We start from the raw sequence: 27,519 nt of genomic DNA on the forward strand, positions 1-27,519 counted from the left end.
TGCTGGGACCGCTTCTCTTCTCCATCTACATGTCATCACTAGTGTCTGTCATTCAGAAACATGGTTTATCCCATCACTGTTATCATCTAGCTACTGGAGTGCCTCAGGGCTCAGTGCTGGGACCGCTTCTCTTCTCCATCTACATGTCATCACTAGTGTCTGTCATTCAGAAACATGGTTTTTCCCATCACTGTTATCATCTAGCTACTGGAGTGCCTCAGGGCTCAGTGCTGGGACCGCTTCTCTTCTCCATCTATATGTCATCACTAGTGTCTGTCATTCAGAAACATGGTTTATCCCATCACTGTTATCATCTAGCTACTGGAGTGCCTCAGAGCTCAGTGCTGGGACCGCTTCTCTTCTCCATCTACATGTCATCACTAGTGTCTGTCATTCAGAAACATGGTTTTTCCCATCACTGTTATCATCTAGCTACTGGAGTGCCTCAGGGCTCAGTGCTGGGACCGCTTCACTTCTCCATCTACATGTCATCACTAGTGTCTGTCATTCAGAAACATGGTTTATCCCATCACTGTTATCATCTAGCTACTGAAGTGGCTAGATATCCCTATTGTTGGTTTAATTGATTATATTGTTCTCTTTTGGAAAAAAGCATCTGCTAAATGATTAAAGGGATACTTCAGGATTTAGCATTAAGCTTTGTATCAGTAGAAAGCCAGTATTATTTTCGAATTACCATGCTCCACCCTGCCTCATATCCCCCTGAGATGAGATTTATGTATTTTTAGTCTGGAAAAAATCCTCATATGACGCAAAAATCATAAAATTGTGTCATATAAGGATTTTTTGGCCAGAGGCTAAAAACTACAGCCAGTAGAAGGTGCTGTTCCGCATGTTCTCAGCCCACCCATACAGGGCGGGATCTCACTCACAGAATGTACAAATAGTGACAGCCATCTTTTATTTGGAAGCTAAGCTAACAGGTTCTTATTCTGTGGAGAAAGCTGAGTAGTAGCGGTTACCATCCTCTTTTTACCGGACATGTCCAGCTGTCGAGATCGTCCAAAATGTCCGGGAATTCGGCTTTTGCTTTCTGCAGTCGCCATTCATTGTTTACATGCACACCTTTTGTTTCAATCTAACTGAATTCATTCCGATTGGTGAATCTGAATATAACGTTAGTGTTTACATGAACGCTAAACAAGTGATCGGTTGATGTGCGTTTTAGCATTGCTAAGAAAATTCCCGCTCCTCCGTGAGAGATACGAGACCGGTGCGTCTCACAGGTGCTTCACATTTCTTCACATTACATAAATGACCCATTTTAAATAAAAAATCATCTTTCCAGAGGTGAAGTATCCCTTTAAATGTAAAAGGGAAAACAAGATTATTTTCTGACTCCATTGGCAGATATTTGTTATTGTTTTAAGTTATACATTTTCCATAAACAAGACTTAATATCTCGTAATTTAGCTTCTCCAGTAAATGTATCTTGATTTAAGAATGTTTATGCATCTCAGGAGCCAAGAAGAAATTCCCCTTGATGATCAATGACAGAATCAAAACTCCCCTCGACCGTCTTTAAATCTTCATCTCACAGAGATAGCGTGGGCGGCGATCAGCTGCCGATCCGCCTGGTTCCCCGAGCACACCTGCGGCCGCTGCTCATTGGCTGACTCGTGACGCTGCCAGGTAAAAATAGCATGTGAATTTGCACAGATAATCACTTGAAAGGCTTTATAATAGTTGTGTTGATATGGGCGAGTAGCACTGTCTAGACAACATCTCAGCTTAAAACTCACCGATAATTCAGTTCAAGCGCTCTAAACATGGAAGCACATCCGGTTCTTCGACTTCAACCTGAAATCAACAATAATAGCTGCCAAATAACATCTGACTTCCTTATTCACAAACCCATTTCCATTCAGAGGTAAAACCTGAAGTGCTTCAACAAATATAGGCTACATATTTGTGTTTGTATGTTTCTTCTGACATAAACAAAGGAGCAACTGATACACAAAATAATGAAAAAATGTATATGATGCATTATAAAGTGCATTAATTATTCCTTGTAATGCACCTTATTGTATGATCTCATGAATAATTGTAAAAGAACAGTGCATTAAAACACATGACAAACAACCAACTTCAGATGTAACAAGGAACTCTCAAATTTTAGAATGCATTTTAACTTAGGTACAATTATGTATGAAGAGTTATAATGCATTATGCGAGGCTTTATGACAAAATACTGCTGGATGTCGAATAATGAGATGCTAAAGAAATATTATATTTTACTTGCGCTCGTAGTAAAGCAGACGCAGATTCTCGATCTTAAAAGTTTGATCACATTCAGAAAAGTGATGATTCACAGATAATAACGTTAAATGTGCACTAATGTTTAAAGGTTTGGGGTCAGTACGATTTTAATACTTTTATTCATCAAGGACGTAAAAGTGACAGTTGTTGATCAAAAGCGAACAGCAGAAATGTTGGTTTTGAACTTTGTATCAATTTAATAATCCTGAAATATAAAATGTATGACGGTTTCCACAAAAATATGAACTGTTTTCAACACTGATAATAATCATAAATGTTTCTTGAGTATCAGATCCTCATATTATACTGATTTCTGGAGGGTCATGTGACACTGAAGACTGGAGTAATGATGCTTTGATCACAGGAATAAATTACACTTTACTGTATATTCACATAGAGAAATGATGATCTACATTATAATAATATTTCACTGTTTTACTGTATTTTTGATCAAATAAACATCTTAGGTGAGCAGAAGAGACTCTATTAGAAATCTTTTGAGCGGAGAAAAATGCCCTCATGAAAGGCTTATATCATCAGCGGATTAAAATGACCATAAACAGAATGATTTGATTCGGTTGATGGAGTTACACAAATGCAAAAGATATTGCACGGGTTATGAGCCCTTTGGAGGAAAATGAAGCGAAGCAAAGCTCCTGTCGTGCGAGGTCACATCACACTACCCTTACACACACTACCAAAACACACACACTACCCTTACAAACACTACCAAAACACACACTACCCTTACACACACCCCTTACACACACTACCCTTACACACACACACACCCCGAACACACACACTACCCCGAACACACACACTACCCCGAACACACACACTACCCCGAACACACACACTACCCTTACACACACTACCAAAACACACACTACCCTTACACACACCCCTTACACACACTACCCTTACACACACTACCCCGAACACACACTACCCCGAACACACACACTACCCTTACAAACACTACCAAAACACACACTACCCTTACACACACTACCCTTACACACACTACCCCGAACACACACACCCTGAACACACACTACCCCGAACACACACACTACCCTTACAAACACTACCAAAACACACACTACCCCGAACACACACACTACCCTTACAAACACTACCAAAACACACACTACCCCGAACACACACTACCCCGAACACACACACTACCCTTACAAACACTACCAAAACACACACTACCCCGAACACACACACTACCCTTACAAACACTACCAAAACACACACCCCTTACACACACTACCCTTACACACACTACCCCGAACACACACTACCCCGAACACACACACCCCGAACACACACTACCCTTACACACACTACCCTTACACACACTACCCTTACAAACACCCCGAACACACACTACCCTTACACACACTACCCCGAACACACACTACCCCGAACACACACACCCCGAACACACACTACCCTTACACACACTACCCTTACACACACTACCAAAACACACACCCCTTACACACACTACCCTTACACACACTACCCCGAACACACACTACCCCGAACACACACACCCCGAACACACTCTACCCTTACACACACTACCCCGAACACACACTCCCCCGAACACACACTACCCCGAACACACACTACCCCCCTTACACACACTTCCCCCCTTACACACACTACCCCGAACACACACCACCAAAACACACACTACCCTTACACACACTACCCCCCTTACACACACTACCCCGAACACACACCACCAAAATACACACTACCCCGAACACACACCACCAAAACACACACTACCCTTACAAACACCCCGAACACACACTACCCTTACACACACTACCCCGAACACACACACCCCTAACACACACTACCCCGAACACACACTACCCCGAACACACACACTACCCTTACACACACTACCCCGAACACACACCACCAAAACACACACTACCCTTACACACACTACCCTTACACACACTACCCCGAACACACACCACCAAAACACACACTACCCTTACACACACTACCCTTACACACACTACCCTTACACACACTACCCCGAACACACACCACCAAAACACACACTACCCTTACACACACTACCCCCCTTACACACACTACCCCGAACACACACCACCAAAACACACACTACCCTTACAAACACCCCGAACACACACTACCCTTACACACACTACCCCGAACACACACACCCCGAACACACACTACCCCGAACACACACACTACCCTTACACACACTACCCCCCTTACACACACTTCCCCCCTTACACACACTACCCCGAACACACACCACCAAAACACACACTACCCTTACACACACTACCCCCCTTACACACACTACCCCGAACACACACCAACAAAACACACACTACCCTTACACACACTACCCCCATTACACACACTACACCGAACACACACCACCAAAACACAAACTACCCTTACACACACTACCCCCCCTTACACACACTACCCCGAACACACACACTACCCCGAACACACACTACCCCGAACACACACTACCCTTACACACACTACCTCTACACACACTACCTCTACACACACCACCAAAACACACACTACCCTTACACACACCACCAAAACACACACTACGAAAACACACACTACCCTTACACACACCACCCTTACACTTCTTCGGGACCCCGTCGCATGCGTGACGTGTGAATCCCACTGATAAGCACAACACACGCAAGTCTCTTCTTGTAGCTTGTTGATTCTTTGACATGTTATTTTTTCACACACACTTTCCTCCTTCATGACAGCTACTTGGATTCGGCGGTGTGTGTGTGTGTGTGCAGCCGATGTTACGAGTCGTGACATGCGTCTGTGAGAGGACCTGTCATTAAAACGTTTCCCTTTCTACCTTTATATAAACACCATCATTCTGTCTTTTAGGAACAGGCAAAGAAGGTAATTTGAGCCCTGCAGTCGTTCATAAAACAAGTATCTGTCCTTACAAGCTTGTCTGAGAAACACATCTGATGCCAGTCATCTTCCTCCGACCGAATAAACATGCCGGAGAAATCAGTTGTTGTTTTTTTTGTTGCTGCAAAAAGTAAACTCCTGTAACACAGAACCAGTCGAGCATGCAGACACAAGACACTGACTGCTCCAGGCCGAAACAGAACTGTGGCCCCAGTCAACCCTGGGACTGTGTTGGCCGAGGACTATGGGTGCCAGTGGGGAGTCCATGAAACCACAGTTTCTCAGAGTGGTTTCCTGATGTGATAAGTGTTATGGGTCCGGTGGTGAGTGAAATGTTAGGAAGTTATTGGCCGTTGAGAGCGTTGACGGAAATCTTGATGTGATGTGAATCTGAAACTTATGAGCGAAGGTTAAGTCCATGAAGTTAGCTTCCGCTCCTGAGTCCAGTAAGGCTTGACCGCTGTGAGAGTGACCAGGAAGGAAGAGGAAGTGGCCAGCTCCTCCACAATATAGATATAGCCCTTTGGATCTCCGTCTCCCTCACTCCTCCCGGGAAAGCCGAGCTCTACCCACACCTGCATGGGCTCGTGATGGAAAACGGGGCCGACCGCATCCCCGCCGCTGGCTTGTGGAACTTCGGAGTTCCCAGGGAGTCTGGCCGGATGTGTACGTCGTTCCATCCGGTTTAGGCATCAACCCTTAAAGCCAAGTCAATGAGTCCATTTAAACTTTGAGGGAGGTCCAGCGCGTAGATCTCCTTTTGGATGCGGTCAGCAAGCCCATGCAGGAACATGTCCCACTGCGCCACCTCGTTCCAGCGGCACTCTGCGATCAGCGTACGAAACTCGATGGAGTAATCAGATCGCCCTGTCTCCTTGGTGGAGATCGGCGAGTAGTCTGGCTGCTCTCGTCCTGCCAGCGCACGGTGGAAAACCCTCTTCATCTCCTCTGAGAGTGCCTGGAACGGGGCGCAGCATAGGTCTTGATTCTCCCACACCGCCGTTCCCCACAGAGCCGCCCGTACGGTCAGCAATGTAAGAGCAAAGGCCACTTTAGACTGTTCATTGCTGAATGTTTGAGGAATTGAGTACTTTGTTAGAAACGATCTACAAAAGTTTGGTTCTCCTAAATACGCCTCTGGGACGGGCAACCGCAAAAACTCACACAGATCACTGCATTGAACTCGCTGCATCCATGTTGTTGGTCAGATCGTTCTGTCACAAACTAATAACCAGAGGATACAATAACGAGTTAATCAATAGGTTTATTAACCACAAAGTAAGATGGCGGGTCCAAACAGTAGTGCAGGTAACAGTCAATCTGGGTGACGCAGGGACGTCCAATGGGCAACCCTATCCAACGTGGAAGAAGTAGCATATGATGCACTTTTATGATGGACAGATGCACTTTTATGATGGACAGATGCACTTTTATGATGGACAGATACATTTTTATGATGGATAGATGCACTTTTATGATGGACAGATGCATTTTTATGATGGACAGATGCACTTTTATGGGATAGATGCACTTTTATGATGGACAGATGCACTTTTATGATGGACAGATGCACTTTTATGATGGACAGATGCATTTTTATGATGGATAGATGCACTTTTATAATGGATAGATGCACTTTTATGATGGACAGATGCACTTTGATGATGGATAGATGCACTTTTATGATGGACAGATGCACTTTTATGATGGACAGATGCACTTTTATGATGGACAGATGCACTTTTATGATGGACAGATACATTTTTATGATGGACAAATGCACTTTTATGATGGATAGATGCACTTTTATGATGGACAGATGCATTTTTATGATGGATAGATGCACTTTTATGATGGACAGATGCACTTTTATGATGGACAGATGCACTTTTATGATGGACAGATGCATTTTTATGATGGATAGATGCACTTTTATAATGGATAGATGCACTTTTATGATGGACAGATGCACTTTGATGATGGATAGATGCACTTTTATGATGGACAGATGCACTTTGATGATGGATAGATGCACTTTTATGATGGATAGAGACACTTTTATGGACTTCAAAACAGAAACGGCCATTATAAAGCTTGGAAGAGCAGGACATTTTTAATATAACTGATTGTATTCGTCTGAAAGAAGAATGTCATATACACCTAGGATGGGTTGAGGGAGTGTAAATCATGGGCTAATTTACATTTTTGTGTGAATTAACCCTTTAAAGCCCAACACATGCGTGACGAGACGCTCCTGTGTGATCTGACCTCATGTCCGCCTGTCAGCGTCTCAGAGATGAAGAGCTCGTCCTCACGCAACAGCAGCCGGAGGATAAACTCCTCAGACTCGCCCGGCCGGTTCCTGCTCGCCGGTGATGTGCTGAGCGTGTGTGTGTGTGTGTGTGTGTAAACCCCAGAGGAAGTGAAGGTGAAGAGTTTGAGCCTGAGGCTAAGAGAGTTTAGACAGAGCTGTAATCACGCCTCGGGATCGAGCCACGCCGCTAACATTCAACACACACACCCGCGCACAAACACACACATTCACTCACACACACGCTAACCTTCTACAATATGCTTCCTCGATACTATGGTACTATAAAACTGAACATTAATCACTAATAAATATGGATGTAACAAGATATTGCAATACAAAAATTAATAGTGACTATGTATTTTGTATATATACAGTATAGTGTAAATGTTTTGTTTTGCAAGTAATGATTTATTTAGAAACATGTAAAAACATTTTTCAGATTTTTATATTCCCTCTCTAGTGTATAATTATGTACGTCAAACAGAGTAAACATTAAAGGTGAAATTAATTTCTCCGCTGACAGCAGCACATGAAAACATTCCCATAAACAGCATCTGACAAGAGTTACGATGGTTTGAAAGGTTCTTGGGAACAAACTACCAACAGCAGCCAAACCTCAGTGATCAAATGTGTGTTCAGGAGAGAGAGAGAGAGAGAGAGAGAGAGAGAGAGAGAGAGAGAGAGAGAGAGAGAGATAGAGAGATAGAGAGATAGAGAGAGAGATAGAGAGATAGAGATAGAGATAGAGAGAGAGATAGAGAGATAGAGAGAGAGAGATAGAGAGAGAGAGATAGAGATAGAGAGATGGAGAGAGATAGAGAGAGAGATAGAGAGAGAGAGAGATAGAGAGAGAGATAGAGAGAGATAGAGATAGAGAGAGAGATAGAGAGAGAGAGAGAGAGAGAGAGAGCCCGAGGCCTGGTAGCCCAGATTTAAGAATGAGTTAGCGTGTGAAGGTTGTGTGTTGCGTGTTGCAGAAGACCACGCCTGCACACACACACACTCACTCACTCACTCCACGCCTGCACCTGTCAGTGACCGAGAGCTTCTGATCACACACATCTGTGTCACGTCTTCATGTTCACATGTAAGTGTGTGACACCCTGTCATTTCACTAATGCTCAGCGGAAACACCTAAATACTTACACTGTCACTCTGAGAGTATGTGCTACTGATCTCACACACACACACACACACAAACACACACACTAACCCGACCTCTAAACCTGCCCATCACACTTTCTGTGTTTTTACATTTAAAAAAAAAACTAATTCTCTATGATTTATAAGCTTGCTTCCTCAGTTTAGGCCCAAAGTGACACGAGTCCCCATGAGTGTGTGTGCATTCAGGTTTAAGAGCCCACCGGGATAGAAAAACGTGTACACACACACACACACACACACTCTAATCACTAGTTCTGTCACTTGTGGAGTGAGCGTGTGATCCGCTACTGGAGCTGCGGTCTGGTGTGTGTGTGTGTGTGTGTGTGTGTGTGTGTGAGATCCGAGATCTGATAAGCAGAGCTCCTGTAATCACGGCTCGCATGCACTTCCTGCAGGTGTTTCTGCACTCGAGTGTTTCTCACATGATTCTGCTGGATCGAGGCACGTCTGGTGCTCAGAGCGGTTAACGACACTCTTTACCTGCAGACACACACACACACACACACACACACACACACACACACACACACGGGCTGAACCCTTTATAATCTCTAACTGAGCATTCCTGCAGATCAATAGCATGGCATGCGACGACACACACTACTACATGCAAGTCTTCTGAAGTTTAGATGATGATACAGCAACACTTCATCCGTATAAAAAATTGGCTTTTGCAACATTGCAAGTCAAAATTCAAAAGTCAAAGTGAATACAATCCCAGTTTGAGATTGTGTGGAGACCAAATGAGACTCTTGCATAAGTTTCCTTAATGTCATCCCTACATGCAAGAGTCTCAGATGAGTTTCCATCCAAAGTTGCAAATTTCACGAATGCACAAAATTGGAATATCAGAAATAAAGCAGCCTTTCCATCCCATGTGTTCAAAAGAACAAAATCATCACTTCCTGGTGCAAAATATCAGTAATAAACTGTAAGTTGCTTTAATGTGGCTGTTTTGATGCGTAACACGAGAATGATCCTCATTGGTTCTCGCAGAAGATCAAACGTGATGCGTAACACTAGAATGATCCTCATTGGTTCTTGCAGAAGATCAAACGTGATGCGTAACACGAGAATGATCCTCATTGGTTCTTGCAGAAGATCAAACGTGATGCGTAACACGAGAATGATCCTCATTGGTTCTCGCAGAAGATCAAAAGTGATGAGTAACACTAGAATGATCCTCATTGGTTCTTGCTGAAGATCAAACGTGATGCGTAACACTAGAATGATCCTCATTGGTTCTTGCAGAAGATCAAACGTGATGCGTAACACGAGAATGATCCTCATTGGTTCTTGCTGAAGATCAAACGTGATGAGTAACACTAGAATGAACCTCATTGGTTCTTGCAGAAGATCAAACGTGATGCGTAACACTAGAATGATCCTCATTGGTTCTTGCAGAAGATCAAACGTGATGCGTAACACTAGAATGATCCTCATTGGTTCTTGCAGAAGATCAAACGTGATGCGTAACACTAGAATGATCCTCATTGGTTCTTGCAGAAGATCAAACGTGATGCGTAACACGAGAATGATCCTCATTGGTTCTTGCAGAAGATCAAACGTGATGCGTAACACGAGAATGATCCTCATTGGTTCTCGCAGAAGATCAAAAGTGATGAGTAACACTAGAATGATCCTCATTGGTTCTTGCTGAAGATCAAACGTGATGCGTAACACTAGAATGATCCTCATTGGTTCTTGCAGAAGATCAAACGTGATGCGTAACACGAGAATGATCCTCATTGGTTCTTGCTGAAGATCAAACGTGATGAGTAACACTAGAATGAACCTCATTGGTTCTTGCAGAAGATCAAACGTGATGCGTAACACTAGAATGATCCTCATTGGTTCTTGCAGAAGATCAAACGTGATGCGTAACACTAGAATGATCCTCATTGGTTCTTGCAGAAGATCAAACGTGATGCGTAACACTAGAATGATCCTCATTGGTTCTTGCAGAAGATCAAATGTGATGAGTAACACTAGAATGATCCTCATTGGTTCTTGCTGAAGATCAAATGTGATGAGTAACACTAGAATGATCCTCATTGGTTCTTGCAGAAGATCAAACGTGATGCGTAACACTAGAATGATCCTCATTGGTTCTTGCTGAAGATCAAATGTGATGAGTAACACTAGAATGATCCTCATTGGTTCTTGCTGAAGATCAAATGTGATGAGTAACACTAGAATGAACCTCATTGGTTCTTGCAGAAGATCAAACGTGATGCGTAACACGAGAATGATCCTCATTGGTTCTTGCAGAAGATCAAACGTGATGCGTAACACGAGAATGATCCTCATTGGTTCTTGCAGAAGATCAAACGTGATGCGTAACACTAGAATGATCCTCATTGGTTCTTGCAGAAGATCAAACGTGATGCGTAACACTAGAATGATCCTCATTGGTTCTTGCAGAAGATCAAACGTGATGCGTAACACGAGAATGATCCTCATTGGTTCTTGCAGAAGATCAAACGTGATGCGTAACACTAGAATGATCCTCATTGGTTCTCGCAGAAGATCAAACGTGATGCGTAACACTAGAATGATCCTCATTGGTTCTCGCAGAAGATCAAACGTGATGCGTAACACTAGAATGATCCTCATTGGTTCTTGCAGAAGATCAAACGTGATGCGTAACACGAGAATGATCCTCATTGGTTCTTGCAGAAGATCAAACGTGATGCGTAACACTAGAATGATCCTCATTGGTTCTTGCAGAATATCAAACGTGATGCGTAACACGAGAATGATCCTCATTGGTTCTTGCAGAAGATCAAACGTGATGCGTAACACTAGAATGATCCTCATTGGTTCTTGCAGAAGATCAAACGTGATGCGTAACACTAGAATGATCCTCATTGGTTCTTGCAGAAGATCAAACGTGATGCGTAACACTAGAATGATCCTCATTGGTTCTTGCAGAATATCAAACGTGATGCGTAACACGAGAATGATCCTCATTGGTTCTTGCAGAAGATCAAACGTGATGCGTAACACTAGAATGATCCTCATTGGTTCTTGCAGAAGATCAAACGTGATGCGTAACACTAGAATGATCCTCATTGGTTCTTGCAGAAGATCAAACGTGATGCGTAACACTAGAATGATCCTCATTGGTTCTTGCAGAAGATCAAACGTGATGAGTAACACTAGAATGATCCTCATTGGTTCTCGGAGAAGATCAAACGTGATGCGTAACACGAGAATGATCCTCATTGGTTCTTGCAGAAGATCAAACGTGATGCGTAACACGAGAATGATCCTCATTGGTTCTCGGAGAAGATCAAACGTGATGCGTAACACGAGAATGATCCTCATTGGTTCTTGCAGAAGATCAAACGTGATGAGTAACACTAGAATGATCCTCATTGGTTCTCGCAGAAGATCAAACGTGATGCGTAACACGAGAATGATCCTCATTGGTTCTCGCAGAAGATTAAACGTGATGCGTAACACGAGAATGATCCTCATTGGTTCTCGCAGAAGATCAAACGTGATGCGTAACACAAGAATGATCCTCATTGGTTCTTGCTGAAGATCAAACGTGATGAGTAACACTAGAATGAACCTCATTGGTTCTTGCAGAAGATCAAACGTGATGCATAACACTAGAATGATCTTTATTGGTTCTTGCAGAAGATCAAACGTGATGCGTAACACGAGAATGATCCTCATTGGTTCTTGCAGAAGATCAAACGTGATGAGTAACACTAGAATGATCCTCATTGGTTCTTGCTGAAGATCAAACGTGATGCGTAACACGAGAATGATCCTCATTGGTTCTCGGAGAAGATCAAACGTGATGAGTAACACGAGAATGATCCTCATTGGTTCTTGCTGAAGATCAAACGTGATGAGTAACACTAGAATGATCCTCATTGGTTCTCGGAGAAGATCAAACGTGATGCGTAACACTAGAATGATCCTCATTGGTTCTTGCAGAAGATCAAACGTGATGCGTAACACGAGAATGATCCTCATTGGTTCTTGCAGAAGATCAAACGTGATGAGTAACACTAGAATGATCCTCATTGGTTCTCGGAGAAGATCAAACGTGATGCGTAACACTAGAATGATCCTCATTGGTTCTTGCTGAAGATCAAACGTGATGCGTAACACGAGAATGATCCTCATTGGTTCTCGGAGAAGATCAAACGTGATGCGTAACACTAGAATGATCCTCATTGGTTCTTGCAGAAGATCAAACGTGATGCGTAACACTAGAATGATCCTCATTGGTTCTTGCTGAAGATCAAACGTGATGAGTAACACTAGAATGATCCTCATTGGTTCTTGCAGAAGATCAAACGTGATGAGTAACACTAGAATGATCCTCATTGGTTCTTGCTGAAGATCAAACGTGATGCGTAACACGAGAATGATCCTCATTGGTTCTCGGAGAAGATCAAACGTGATGAGTAACACGAGAATGATCCTCATTGGTTCTTGCAGAAGATCAAACGTGATGCGTAACACTAGAATGAACCTCATTGGTTCTTGCTGAAGATCAAACGTGATGCGTAACACTAGAATGATCCTCATTGGTTCTTGCAGAAGATCAAACGTGATGAGTAACACGAGAATGATCCTCATTGGTTCTTGCAGAAGATCAAACGTGATGCGTAACACGAGAATGATCCTCATTGGTTCTTGCAGAAGATCAAACGTGATGCGTAACACTAGAATGATCCTCATTGGTTCTCGGAGAAGATCAAACGTGATGAGTAACACGAGAATGATCCTCATTGGTTCTTGCAGAAGATCAAACGTGATGCGTAACACGAGAATGATCCTCATTGGTTCTCGGAGAAGATCAACAATGATGAGTAACACGAGAATGATCCTCATTGGTTCTTGCAGAAGATCAAACGTGATGCGTAACACGAGAATGATCCTCATTGGTTCTTGCAGAAGATCAAACGTGATGCGTAACACTAGAATGATCCTCATTGGTTCTCGGAGAAGATCAAACGTGATGCGTAACACTAGAATGATCCTCATTGGTTCTTGCAGAAGATCAAACGTGATGAGTAACACTAGAATGATCCTCATTGGTTCTCGGAGAAGATCAAACGTGATGCGTAACACTAGAATGATCCTCATTGGTTCTTGCAGAAGATCAAACGTGATGCGTAACACGAGAATGATCCTCATTGGTTCTTGCAGAAGATCAAACGTGATGAGTAACACTAGAATGATCCTCATTGGTTCTCGGAGAAGATCAAACGTGATGCGTAACACGAGAATGATCCTCATTGGTTCTTGCAGAAGATCAAACGTGATGCGTAACACTAGAATGATCCTCATTGGTTCTTGCAGAAGATCAAACGTGATGCGTAACACGAGAATGATCCTCATTGGTTCTCGCAGAAGATCAAACGTGATGCGTAACACGAGAATGATCCTCATTGGTTCTCGCAGAAGATCAAACGTGATGCGTAACACGAGAATGATCCTCATTGGTTCTTGCAGAAGATCAAACGTGATGCGTAACACTAGAATGATCCTCATTGGTTCTCGCAGAAGATCAAACGTGATGCGTAACACGAGAATGATCCTCATTGGTTCTCGCAGAAGATCAAACGTGATGCGTAACACTAGAATGATCCTCATTGGTTCTTGCAGAAGATCAAACGTGATGCGTAACACTAGAATGATCCTCATTGGTTCTTGCAGAAGATCAAACGTGATGCGTAACACTAGAATGATCCTCATTGGTTCTTGCAGAAGACCAAACGTGATGCGTAACACTAGAATGATCCTCATTGGTTCTTGCAGAAGATCAAACCTGATGCGTAACACTAGAATGATCCTCATTGGTTCTTGCTGAAGATCAAACGTGATGCGTAACACGAGAATGATCCTCATTGGTTCTTGCAGAAGATCAAACGTGATGCGTAACACGAGAATGATCCTCATTGGTTCTTGCAGAAGATCAAACGTGATGCGTAACACTAGAATGATCCTCATTGGTTCTTGCAGAAGATCAAACCTGATGCGTAACACTAGAATGATCCTCATTGGTTCTTGCTGAAGATCAAACGTGATGCGTAACACGAGAATGATCCTCATTGGTTCTTGCAGAAGATCAAACGTGATGCGTAACACGAGAATGATCCTCATTGGTTCTTGCAGAAGATCAAACGTGATGCGTAACACGAGAATGATCCTCATTGGTTCTTGCAGAAGATCAAACGTGATGCGTAACACTAGAATGATCCTCATTGGTTCTTGCTGAAGATCAAACGTGATGCGTAACACTAGAATGATCCTCATTGGTTCTTGCAGAAGATCAAACGTGATGCGTAACACTAGAATGATCCTTATTGGTTCTTGCAGAAGATCAAACGTGATGCGTAACACTAGAATGATCCTTATTGGTTCTTGCAGAAGATCAAACGTGATGCGTAACACTAGAATGATCCTCATTGGTTCTTGCAGAAGATCAAACGTGATGCGTAACACTAGAATGATCCTCATTGGTTCTTGCAGAAGATCAAACGTGATGCGTAACACGAGAATGATCCTCATTGGTTCTTGCAGAAGATCAAACGTGATGAGTAACACTAGAATGATCCTCATTGGTTCTCGGAGAAGATCAAACGTGATGCGTAACACGAGAATGATCCTCATTGGTTCTTGCAGAAGATCAAACGTGATGCGTAACACGAGAATGATCCTCATTGGTTCTCGCAGAAGATCAAACGTGATGCGTAACACGAGAATGATCCTCATTGGTTCTCGCAGAAGATCAAACGTGATGCGTAACACGAGAATGATCCTCATTGGTTCTCGCAGAAGATCAAACGTGATGCGTAACACTAGAATGATCCTCATTGGTTCTTGCTGAAGATCAAACGTGATGCGTAACACTAGAATGATCCTCATTGGTTCTTGCAGAAGATCAAACGTGATGCGTAACACGAGAATGATCCTCATTGGTTCTTGCAGAAGATCAAACGTGATGCGTAACACGAGAATGATCCTCATTGGTTCTCGCAGAAGATCAAACGTGATGCGTAACACGAGAATGATCCTCATTGGTTCTCGCAGAAGATCAAACGTGATGCGTAACACGAGAATGATCCTCATTGGTTCTCGCAGAAGATCAAACGTGATGCGTAACACTAGAATGATCCTCATTGGTTCTCGCAGAAGACCAAACGTGATGCGTAACACTAGAATGATCCTCATTGGTTCTTGCAGAAGATCAAACGTGATGCGTAACACTAGAATGATCCTCATTGGTTCTTGCAGAAGATCAAACGTGATGCGTAACACTAGAATGATCCTCATTGGTTCTTGCAGAAGATCAAACGTGATGCGTAACACTAGAATGATCCTCATTGGTTCTTGCAGAAGATCAAACGTGATGAGTAACACGAGAATGAACCTCATTGGTTCTTGCTGAAGATCAAACGTGATGCGTAACACTAGAATGATCCTCATTGGTTCTTGCAGAAGATCAAACGTGATGCGTAACACTAGAATGATCCTCATTGGTTCTTGCAGAAGATCAAACGTGATGCGTAACACTAGAATGAACCTCATTGGTTCTTGCTGAAGATCAAACGTGATGCGTAACACGAGAATGATCCTCATTGGTTCTTGCAGAAGATCAAACCTGATGCGTAACACTAGAATGATCCTCATTGGTTCTTGCTGAAGATCAAACCTGATGCGTAACACGAGAATGATCCTCATTGGTTCTTGCTGAAGATCAAACGTGATGCGTAACACTAGAATGATCCTCATTGGTTCTTGCAGAAGATCAAACCTGATGCGTAACACTAGAATGAACCTCATTGGTTCTTGCTGAAGATCAAACGTGATGCGTAACACGAGAATGATCCTCATTGGTTCTTGCAGAAGATCAAACGTGATGCGTAACACTAGAATGATCCTCATTGGTTCTTGCAGAAGATCAAACGTGATGCGTAACACTAGAATGATCCTCATTGGTTCTTGCAGAAGATCAAACGTGATGCATAACACTAGAATGATCCTCATTGGTTCTTGCTGAAGATCAAACGTGATGCATAACACTAGAATGATCCTCATTGGTTCTTGCAGAAGCTCAAACGTGATGCGTAACACTAGAATGATCCTCATTGGTTCTTGCTGAAGATCAAACGTGATGCGTAACACTAGAATGATCCTCATTGGTTCTTGCTGAAGATCAAACGTGATGCGTAACACTAGAATGATCCTCATTGGTTCTTGCTGAAGATCAAACGTGATGCGTAACACTAGAATGATCCTCATTGGTTCTTGCAGAAGATCAAACGTGATGCGTAACACTAGAATGATCCTCATTGGTTCTTGCAGAAGATCAAACGTGATGCGTAACACGAGAATGATCCTCATTGGTTCTTGCAGAAGATCAAACGTGATGCGTAACACTAGAATGATCCTCATTGGTTCTTGCTGAAGATCAAACGTGATGCGTAACACTAGAATGATCCTCATTGGTTCTTGCTGAAGATCAAACGTGATGCGTAACACGAGAATGATCCTCATTGGTTCTTGCAGAAGATCAAACGTGATGCGTAACACTAGAATGATCCTCATTGGTTCTTGCAGAAGATCAAACGTGATGCGTAACACTAGAATGATCCTCATTGGTTCTTGCTCGTCAAGTCAACATGCTTGAAGCTTCTGATCACCACAACTGTTGTGTTCGTTGATGAATGTTTATTTGTGAATAAAAACCTAAAATTATTCTGTTCATCATATAAAGTTATAGAGTCTCTTCAGAAAATTGGACTAAACCGTACAAATCATACGGATTCATTTTATGATCGCTTTATGAACTTTTTGAAGTGGTAGTTGCGTAGTTATCAGTGGAGGGACAGAAAGCTCTAAGATTTCATCAAAAATATATTAATTTGAGTGGGTAATCATTGGTCTTGGCATTTTATTTTTAAGTATTTTACTTTTAATGTATGTGTATGTAGAGTTTTGCAATGTGTATCTGTATAAATCTATGTATCAATATTGTATTTTTCTGTGTGTATATGCACTTATACATAAGTATATATAGGCATTTATTATTAATGTAATTGTTTTACCTTAGTTATAATTATTCATTTACTTGTTACTTGTTAGCTGGCATGGGGTGGGGGGTTGTTCAGTAAAAATGTGAAAAGCTTTAAATAATATATTATTATAATAATAATAATAATATATATTAAAAAAAACATATTGATTTGTGCACTGAATCACTGAATTAGAAAAGGTTGAGCATCAATAAATAAATATTTTTTTTATATAATGAATAAATAATTAAATTATATATTAATTATTAATCATATTAATATTTATGCATAGTACATTTACAAAAAAATGACTTCTCAAAATTATTCTCTACTATTATTAAGTGGTGACTAGTTATTAAGAAGGCTGTTTGTTTATTAAAGCTTCAAACGGAGTAGTTTACTGCTGATGGATTCTTATAAAAATATAATGTTCAACTCACAGGAGTGTGTTCATATCTCAAGATTGATGAGAAAGTAGTACTCCATACCATCCTATATTGCAAAAAGCAAATGTACAAAAATAAGATTGAATGGAAATTACATTTACTGAGGCTATATTACTTTTGTCTTGAGCCAAAATGATGCAGCAGTTGATTTCTAATCTCTAGTGATTCTGTGAACATTAGCTTGAACAGCTTGAGTTTGGCTCCACCTGCAGGATAAGACACAGTATTACAGCCTGAATGATTTAACTCTGCACACTGCATACAACATTAAACACAAACATAAACTCATAATTCTTTGAGAAGATGTTTCTGGTAATGTTGAATGAGAATAATCTCTCTTCTCTTACCTGATGATGTGGGCGGGGCTATAACCTGTCACTCACATGAGATCAGCCAATAGCAAACCACAACCATCCAATCATCTCCCCACAGACACAATCAAGCCCCGCCCACATGTGTTCTTGTTCGAGAAGCAGTTAGAAAAAACTAGCACAACTTCCGTTTCCTGTCGACTTTAATTCATATCTTAATTTTGTATTAATTATAGGCTACATTTATTATTATATAAATTCTTTAATGTATTAAATGTATTTAATATTAAAATTAAAATAAGAATAGCAAAATAGCTTTTGTGTTTCACTTACTTTCAACTCTGATCCTCTTTGGTCCTTGTTCAAATAGGCATTTTATTTTATGTTGCCAGTAGACATATTCAAATACGAGGCATCATGATCAATGAATTGTGATTTACACATAATAATGCAGATTACATTACAGTTCGACCTAAACCGTGTACAGAACGTGTTCATGATTCAATAAACGCAGCAGCTCCGGAGTCTTTACCTCAAACATCTCCACTCGTGACCATCATCTCCAAATCAGCGGAAGATCGGGATCAGCTTACAGAAATATAAACATGGTTTTCATCAACCATCATTCTCTCATAACTAAGTCTTCTCACAGTTCCTTGATCTCAGAAATCTCTCAAAACTGCTTATGAATTTTACCGTTATCACTGACGAGGTTCATACTGTGTGTTTTCGCGCGTTGAAAGTCAACATCATTTCCGGTCGAATGCCTATTCTTGTTCGTGTTCTCGAAGATACTCGAGTCGTGTCACTAGTAGAGATACTTCCCTCAATAGTATGCGTGTAACGTTTTTAAATAAATTGTTCACCTAAAATTGTGCGCTCTTTTATTTATTTATTTATTTATTGTTGTTTTTTTTAAGCTTGCAGTATTTGTAAATTGCAAACACTGTCCTTGTTTGGGAAAAAACTATGTGAAGATTCAGCAATTTTTCGTTTATTGAGGGCGAGCAAACTTTTAATATTTTCCTTAATTATTTCAATATTTTTTATTTTTTTTAACGAATTCTATTCATATTTAATGGTTTGTTTATGGTTATTAATGTTGTTAGTGTCAGATCCAGTCCAGCAGGTGTCGCTGCGTGTCGTCATCCGTGTGAGCAGCAGTGAAGAAGACAGAGCAGACACGTGATGTTTGTGTTCAGCACGTGGAGGAAGATCTGTCAGCTGGTTTGATTGTAATGTTCCCTGAGTTCCAGTCTGGGTAAGAAAACAACAACATCTTCGACGGCATGTTTGATATTACTGGCGATGTTGGGGTTTTGTAGGTTATTTCAGTCTGAATGTGTGCTGCTGTCTCTCTGACGCATTCGTGTGTGTGTGTGTGTGTGTGTGTGTGTGTGTGTGTGTGTGTGTGTGTGTGTGTGTGTGTGTGTGTGTGAGAGAGAGAGAGAGAGAGAGAGAGAGAGAGAGAGAGAGAGAGAGAGTGAGTGAGTGTGTGTGTGTGTGTGTGTGTGTGTGTGTGTGTGTGTGTGTGTGTGTGAGAGAGAGAGAGAGAGAGAGAGAGAGGGGGAGAGAGAGAGAGAGAGTGAGAGAGTGAGAGTGTGTGTGGGGGGGGGGGAGTGTGTGTGTGTGTGTGTGTGTGTGTGTGTGTGGGGGGGGGGGGGGGGGGGGAGAGAGAGTGTGTGTGTGTGTGTGTGTGTGTGGGAGAGAGAGAGAGAGAGAGAGAGAGAGAGTGAGTGTGTGTGTGTGTGTGTGTGTGTGTGTGTGTGAGAGAGAGAGAGAGAGAGAGAGAGAGTGAGTGAGTGAGTGTGTGTGTGTGGGGGGAGTGTGTGTGTGTGGGGGGAGTGTGTGTGTGTGTGTGGGAGAGAGAGAGTGTGTGTGTGTGGGAGAGAGAGAGAGAGTGTGTGTTTTTGTGTGTGTGTGTGTGTGTGTGTGTGTGGGAGAGAGAGAGTGTGTGTGTGTGTGTGCGTGTGTGTGTGTGCGTGCGTGCGTGTGTGTGTGCGAGCGAGAGAGAGAGAGTGTTTGTGTGAGAGTGAGTGAGTGAGTGAGTGAGTGAGTGAGTGGGTGGGTGTGTGTGTGTGGGTGGGTGGGTGTGTGTGTGTGGGTGGGTGTGTGTGTGTGGGTGGGTGGGTGGGAGGGGAGAGTGTGTGTGTGTGTGGGTGGGTGGGAAGGGAGAGAGTGTGTGTGTGTGTGTGTGTGTGTGTGTGTGTGATAGAGAGAGTGTGTGTGGGTGTGTGTGGGTGGGAGGGGAGAGAGAGTGTGTGTGTGTGTGTGTGTAGACAAATGTTGAAGTATTTGCACTTTCTGTCAATGATTAACGATACATGTATTTTCATCTTTACTTTATCCAACCGGTTCTTCTCAGTTGAGATTACAGTCGAGTTATTACTGGAAATTACCCTACGATTTTAAAATATGATGCAACATTTTTGGAAAATAACCCAACAATGTCTGACCCAAAATGTATAACCCAATGTTTTTTACTGTCTTCCACTGACTCTGAGATGTTGTTATTATAGAGCAGGAATATTAGGCTGCTGTCACTTTAAGAGCGGCACGGGTCCAATACACTGACACACGTCTGTGAACAACACCAGAGTCTCTCGCGCTCGACTGGTTTAAACTCATATTGAAATGCTCACAAAGAAATCGATAAGAGGAATCGAAATGTAAATTATATAACAAGTATCCGATTCCTGACCTCAAGTATTTGATTTTCGATTCCCAATCATAGTTGTTCATGAAGGTCCGTCACTGAAGCTGAGCTGTGTTCTCCGCCAGGTTTCTGCGATGACGAACACGGAGGGTGTGAAGGTTCTGCCGGCGGACGCGGCGGACACACACACCCAGCGCTGTCGGATGGGCCCGGCTCTGATGAGCAGGTTAGGCCTGAGGCTGGGTTCTCCGGTTCTGATCCGGGTTCTGCAGGGGGCGTGTGTGTGCACCGCATGGCCTCGACGGGACCTCGCGGACGGGTTCCTGCAGATCAGCACCCAGTGCTCCACACCGGGCCTCGACACGCTCATCAACCCGCACATCAAACCACTGAAGTGCCCTAAACTCACCAGTGTGAGCGTGAAAGTGTTCGTGCGCAATCCGAAACACACGAGCGAGTCCGTTCACGAGCTGCTCGAGGGGCTTTACGTGCACGAGGGTCACTTGGTGAATCTGGGTGTGGACACCGAGATCAGGTTTGTTCTGGTTGAGACGGTGAACTCAGGCTCGCAGAAAGCGGGTTTGGTTACGGCTAGAACTCGCGTTGATGTCGTCGCGATACAATCCGTTAAACACATGGAGAGGCGGAAGGTTTCCGGATCAACTCTAGGGGGCGTTGAGGACGTTTGCGCCTCGCTGAAAGAAATGATCACGTTTCCGTTGCGTTACCCGGCGGTTCTGCGGACTCTGGGTCTGTCGTGTCCACGAGGGCTTCTGCTAATCGGGCCGCCCGGCGTCGGGAAGACGCTTCTAGTGCGCCACGTCGCGCAGGACATCGGAGCCGCGCTAGTGACCGTGAACGGCCCTGACGTCACGGGTTCTCGACCCGGAGAGAGCGAGGAGAACCTGCGGCGGGTGTTCGATCAGGCCCGGGCCGAGGCGGAGGAGGGTCCGTGTGTTCTGCTCATCGACGAGATCGACTCGCTGTGCCCGAGGAGAACGGAGAGCAGCGGAGCGCCGGAGAACCGACTCGTCGCGCAGCTGCTAACGCTAATGGACGCCATCGGCAGTCGTGAGGGATTCGTGATCATCGGAGCCACTAACCAACCGGACGCTCTCGACCCGGCGCTCAGGAGACCCGGGAGGTTCGACAGAGAGGTACTTCTGATCACTCCTTAATAACGGCATTCCTTATCAAGGATAAATACCCTGTAGGAAGCTGCACTCCTGCGCGTCTGAACTCCCCTTGCGGTGTGTGTCGTTCTGCCGTGTCCCGCAGGTGATCATCGGCGTGCCCTCGCTGCTGCAGAGGCGCAGTATTCTGACGAGTGTGTGTCGAGAGATGCCGCTCTCCCCCGATGTGGATCTGAACGCTGTGGCTGAGATGACCTGTGGCTTCGTCGGGGCGGATCTGAGCGCGCTCAGTAGAGAGGCAGCGCTGCAGGCCATGAGGCACGCACAGGTACAACCACTGATCGGGGGGTTAACAATTAAAGCCTCGCATTTACTCCCCTGTGGTGAGTTGTGATTGTGGTGAGTTGTGGTGATTGCGGTGAGTTGTGATTGTGGTGAGTTGTGATTGTGGTGAGTTGTGATTGCGGTGAGTTGTGATTTGTGGTGAGTTGTGATTGTGGTGAGTTGTGATTGTGGTGAGTTGTGATTGTGGTGAGTTGTGATTGTGGTGAGTTGTGATTGTGGTGAGTTGTGATTGTGGTGAGTTGTGATTGTGGTGAGTTGTGATTGTGGTGAGTTGTGATGAGTTGTGATTGTGGTGAGTTGTGATTGTGGTGAGTTGTGATTGTGGTGAGTTGTGATTGTGGTGAGTTGTGATTGTGGTGAGTTGTGATTGTGGTGAGTTGTGATTGTGGTGAGTTGTGATTGTGGTGAGTTGTGATTGTGGTGAGTTGTGATTGTGGTGAGTTGTGATTGTGGTGAGTTGTGATTGTGGTGAGTTGTGATTGTGGTGAGTTGTGATGAGTTGTGGTGATTGTGGTGATTGTGGTGAGTTGTGGTGATTGTGGTGAGTTGTGATTGTGGTGAGTTGTGATTGTGGTGAGTTGTGATTGTGGTGAGTTGTGATGAGTTGTGATGAGTTGTGGTGATTGTGGTGATTGTGGTGATTGTGGTGATTGTGGTGATTGTGGTGATTGTGGTGAGTTGTGATTGTGGTGAGTTGTGATTGTGGTGAGTTGTGATTGTGGTGATTGTGGTGATTGTGGTGAGTTGCGATTGCGGTGAGTTGCGATTGCGGTGAGTTGCGATTGCGGTGAGTTGCGATTGCGGTGAGTTGCGGTGATTGTGGTGAGTTGTGATTGTGGTGAGTTGCGATTGCGGTGAGTTGCGGTGATTGTGGTGAGTTGTGATTGTGGTGTGATTGTGGTGAGTTGTGATTGTGGTGAGTTGTGATTGTGGTGAGTTGTGATTGTGGTGAGTTGTGATTGTGGTGACTTGTGATTGTGGTGACTTGTGATTGTGGTGAGTTGTGATTGTGGTGAGTTGTGATTGTGGTGAGTTGTGATGAGTTGTGGTGATTGTGGTGATTGTGGTGATTGTGGTGAGTTGTGGTGATTGTGGTGATTGTGGTGATTGTGGTGAGTTGTGATTGTGGTGAGTTGTGATTGTGGTGAGTTGTGATTGTGGTGAGTTGTGATTGTGGTGAGTTGTGATTGTGGTGAGTTGTGATTGTGGTGAGTTGTGATGAGTTGTGGTGATTGTGGTGATTGTGGTGAGTTGTGATTGTGGTGAGTTGTGATTGTGGTGAGTTGTGATTGTGGTGAGTTGGGATTGCGGTGAGTTGGGATTGCGGTGAGTTGGGATTGCGGTGAGTTGGGATTGCGGTGAGTTGGGATTGCGGTGAGTTGGGATTGCGGTGAGTTGCGATTGCGGTGAGTTGCGATTGCGGTGAGTTGCGATTGCGGTGAGTTGCGATTGCGGTGAGTTGCGATTGCGGTGAGTTGCGATTGTGGTGAGTTGCGATTGTGGTGAGTTGCGATTGTGGTGAGTTGTGATTGTGGTGAGTTGTGATTGTGGTGAGTTGTGATTGTGGTGAGTTGTGATTGTGGTGAGTTGTGATTGTGGTGAGTTGTGGTGAGTTGTGATTGTGGTGAGTTGTGATTGTGGTGAGTTGTGATTGTGGTGAGTTGTGATTGTGGTGAGTTGTGATTGTGGTGAGTTGTGATTGTGGTGAGTTGTGATTGTGGTGAGTTGTGATTGTGGTGAGTTGTGATTGTGGTGAGTTGTGATTGTGGTGTGATTGTGGTGATTGTGGTGAGTTGTGATTGTGGTGAGTTGTGGTGATTGTGGTGAGTTGTGATGAGTTGTGGTGATTGTGGTGATTGTGGTGATTGTGGTGATTGTGGTGATTGTGGTGAGTTGTGATTGTGGTGAGTTGTGATTGTGGTGAGTTGTGATTGTGGTGAGTTGTGATTGTGGTGACTTGTGATTGTGGTGAGTTGTGATTGTGGTGAGTTGTGATTGTGGTGATTGTGGTGAGTTGTGGTGATTGTGGTGATTGTGGTGAGTTGTGATTGTGGTGAGTTGCGATTGCGGTGAGTTGCGATTGCGGTGAGTTGCGATTGCGGTGAGTTGCGATTGCGGTGAGTTGCGATTGCGGTGAGTTGCGATTGCGGTGAGTTGCGATTGCGGTGAGTTGCGATTGCGGTGAGTTGCGATTGCGGTGAGTTGCGATTGCGGTGAGTTGCGATTGCGGTGAGTTGCGATTGCGGTGAGTTGCGATTGCGGTGAGTTGCGATTGCGGTGAGTTGCGATTGCGGTGAGTTGCGATTGCGGTGAGTTGCGATTGCGGTGAGTTGCGATTGCGGTGAGTTGCGATTGCGGTGAGTTGCGGTGATTGTGGTGAGTTGTGATTGTGGTGAGTTGCGATTGCGGTGAGTTGCGGTGATTGTGGTGAGTTGTGATTGTGGTGTGATTGTGGTGAGTTGTGATTGTGGTGAGTTGTGATTGTGGTGAGTTGTGATTGCGGTGAGTTGTGATTGCGGTGAGTTGTGATTGCGGTGAGTTGCGATTGCGGTGATTGTGGTGATTGCGGTGAGTTGTGATTGTGGTGAGTTGTGATTGTGGTGAGTTGTGATTGTGGTGAGTTGTGATTGCGGTGAGTTGTGATTGCGGTGAGTTGTGATTGTGGTGAGTTGTGATTGTGGTGTGATTGTGGTGAGTTGTGATTGTGGTGAGTTGTGATTGTGGTGAGTTGTGATTGTGGTGTGATTGTGGTGAGTTGTGATTGCGGTGAGTTGTGATTGCGGTGAGTTGTGATTGCGGTGAGTTGTGATTGCGGTGAGTTGTGATTGCGGTGAGTTGTGATTGCGGTGAGTTGTGATTGCGGTGAGTTGTGATTGCGGTGAGTTGTGATTGCGGTGAGTTGTGATTGCGGTGAGTTGTGATTGCGGTGAGTTGTGATTGCGGTGAGTTGTGATTGTGGTGATTGTGGTGAGTTGTGATTGTGGTGAGTTGTGATTGTGGTGAGTTGTGATTGCGGTGAGTTGTGATTGTGGTGAGTTGTGGTGAGTTGTGATTGTGGTGAGTTGTGGTGAGTTGTGATGAGTTGTGGTGAGTTGTGATTGTGGTGAGTTGTGGTGAGTTGTGATTGTGGTGAGTTGTGATTGTGGTGAGTTGTGGTGAGTTGTGATTGTGGTGAGTTGTGGTGAGTTGTGATTGTGGTGAGTTGTGGTGAGTTGTGATTGTGGTGAGTTGTGATTGTTGTGATTGTGGTGAGTTGTGATGAGTTGTGGTGAGTTGTGATTGTGGTGAGTTGTGATTGTTGTGATTGTGGTGAGTTGTGGTGAGTTGTGATTGTGGTGAGTTGTGATTGTTGTGATTGTGGTGAGTTGTGGTGAGTTGTGATTGTGGTGAGTTGTGATTGTTGTGATTGTGGTGAGTTGTGATTGTTGTGATTGTGGTGAGTTGTGATTGTGGTGAGTTGTGATTGTGGTGAGTTGTTGTGATTGTTGTGATTGTGGTGAGTTGTGATTGTGGTGAGTTGTTGTGATTGTTGTGATTGTGGTGAGTTGTGGTGAGTTGTGATTGTGGTGAGTTGTGATTGTTGTGATTGTGTTGAGTTGTGGTGAGTTGTGATTGTGGTGAGTTGTGATGAGTGGTGATGAGTTGTGATGAGTTGTGATGAGTTGTGGTGGTCTTTTAGGCAGGAGCGAGTGAGCCGGTGTCAATGCAGCACTTCATGCGAGCGCTACGGCACGTGCGGCCGTCGTGTTTGAGGAGCAGTATCGGAGCGACTGACTTCAAACGCATCAGCTGGGAGGAGATCGGAGGGCTAGAGGACGTGAAGCTCAAACTCAAACAGGTACAAGAGTTCCCCTGGTTACTGGCAGCCAATAGAGAGTGTGCACTGACGTCACTTTCCAACCGGAACACACTCCCTCAGTTATAAAATAGTTTTTGTCAGTGTTTATTTAAAAACATGAAATTATCCAGAATATACGATGGTAAATATTTAATTGATGAGTTGTCAATACAATATATAGGGTATGATGTTGTGATGTTCTAGCAATGGCTGCGCACTGGTTTCTCTGGCGCATAAGATCTATAAAGGAAGAGTTCAGTTGCTCTGTTACTGAGATTGTGCTTGTGCTCAGAGTATCGAGTGGCCCATGAGGTTCCCAGAAGCACTGGTGCGGATGGGTGTTCCCCGGCCCAGAGGAGTGCTGCTGTACGGGCCGCCCGGGTGTGCCAAGACCTCGCTGGTGAAAGCAGCCGCCTCTTCATCACACTGCACCTTCTTCTCCATCAGCGCAGCCCAGCTGTTCTCTCCGTACGTGGGGGACTCGGAGAAAACACTTGCACAGGTCTGACATCACACACCCAAAAATGAAAATTAGCCCATGATTTACTCACCCTGAACCCATCCTAGTGTATATGACTTTCTTCCTTCAGACGAATACAATCAGAGTTATATTAATAAACACCCTGATGCTTCCGAGCTTTATAATGGCAGTGAATTGCAACCACCAGTTTGAAGCTCAAAAAAGTGCATCTGTCCATCATAAAAGTGCATCTGTCCATCATAAAAGTGCATCTGTCCATCATAAAAGTGCATCCGTCCATCATAAAAGTGCATCCGTCCATCATAAAAGTGCATCTATCCATCATAAAAGTGCATCTATCCATCATAAAAGTGCATCTATCCATCATAAAAGTGCATCTGTCCATCATAAAAGTGCATCTGTCCATCATAAAAGTGCATCTGTCCATCATAAAAGTGCATCTGTCCATCATAAAAGTGCATCTGTCCATCATAAAAGTGCATCTGTCCATCATAAAAGTGCATCTATCCATCATAAAAGTGCATCTGT

The 27,519-nt window shown here is 43.8% G+C and overlaps 1 protein-coding gene across 1 annotated transcript in view; it reads left to right on the plus strand.

The window, feature by feature from the left end:
• The first annotated feature begins 19,246 nt into the window (after positions 1–19,246).
• afg2b (AFG2 AAA ATPase homolog B) overlaps positions 19,247–27,519 on the plus strand; it is a 13,850-nt gene continuing 5,577 nt past the window's right edge. The window contains exons 1-7 of the mRNA XM_079621484.1: positions 19,247–19,370; positions 19,459–19,541; positions 19,648–19,799; positions 21,320–22,351; positions 22,473–22,655; positions 26,352–26,510; positions 26,803–27,012. Coding sequence (XP_079477610.1) covers positions 21,329–22,351; positions 22,473–22,655; positions 26,352–26,510; positions 26,803–27,012 — 1,575 coding nt within the window. The 5' untranslated portion in view covers positions 19,247–19,370; positions 19,459–19,541; positions 19,648–19,799; positions 21,320–21,328. The remainder of the gene's footprint in view (positions 19,371–19,458; positions 19,542–19,647; positions 19,800–21,319; positions 22,352–22,472; positions 22,656–26,351; positions 26,511–26,802; positions 27,013–27,519) is intronic.

Source organism: Phoxinus phoxinus (assembly GCF_949152265.1).
Source record: "Phoxinus phoxinus genome assembly, chromosome: 8".
Lineage (NCBI taxonomy): Eukaryota > Metazoa > Chordata > Actinopteri > Cypriniformes > Leuciscidae > Phoxinus > Phoxinus phoxinus.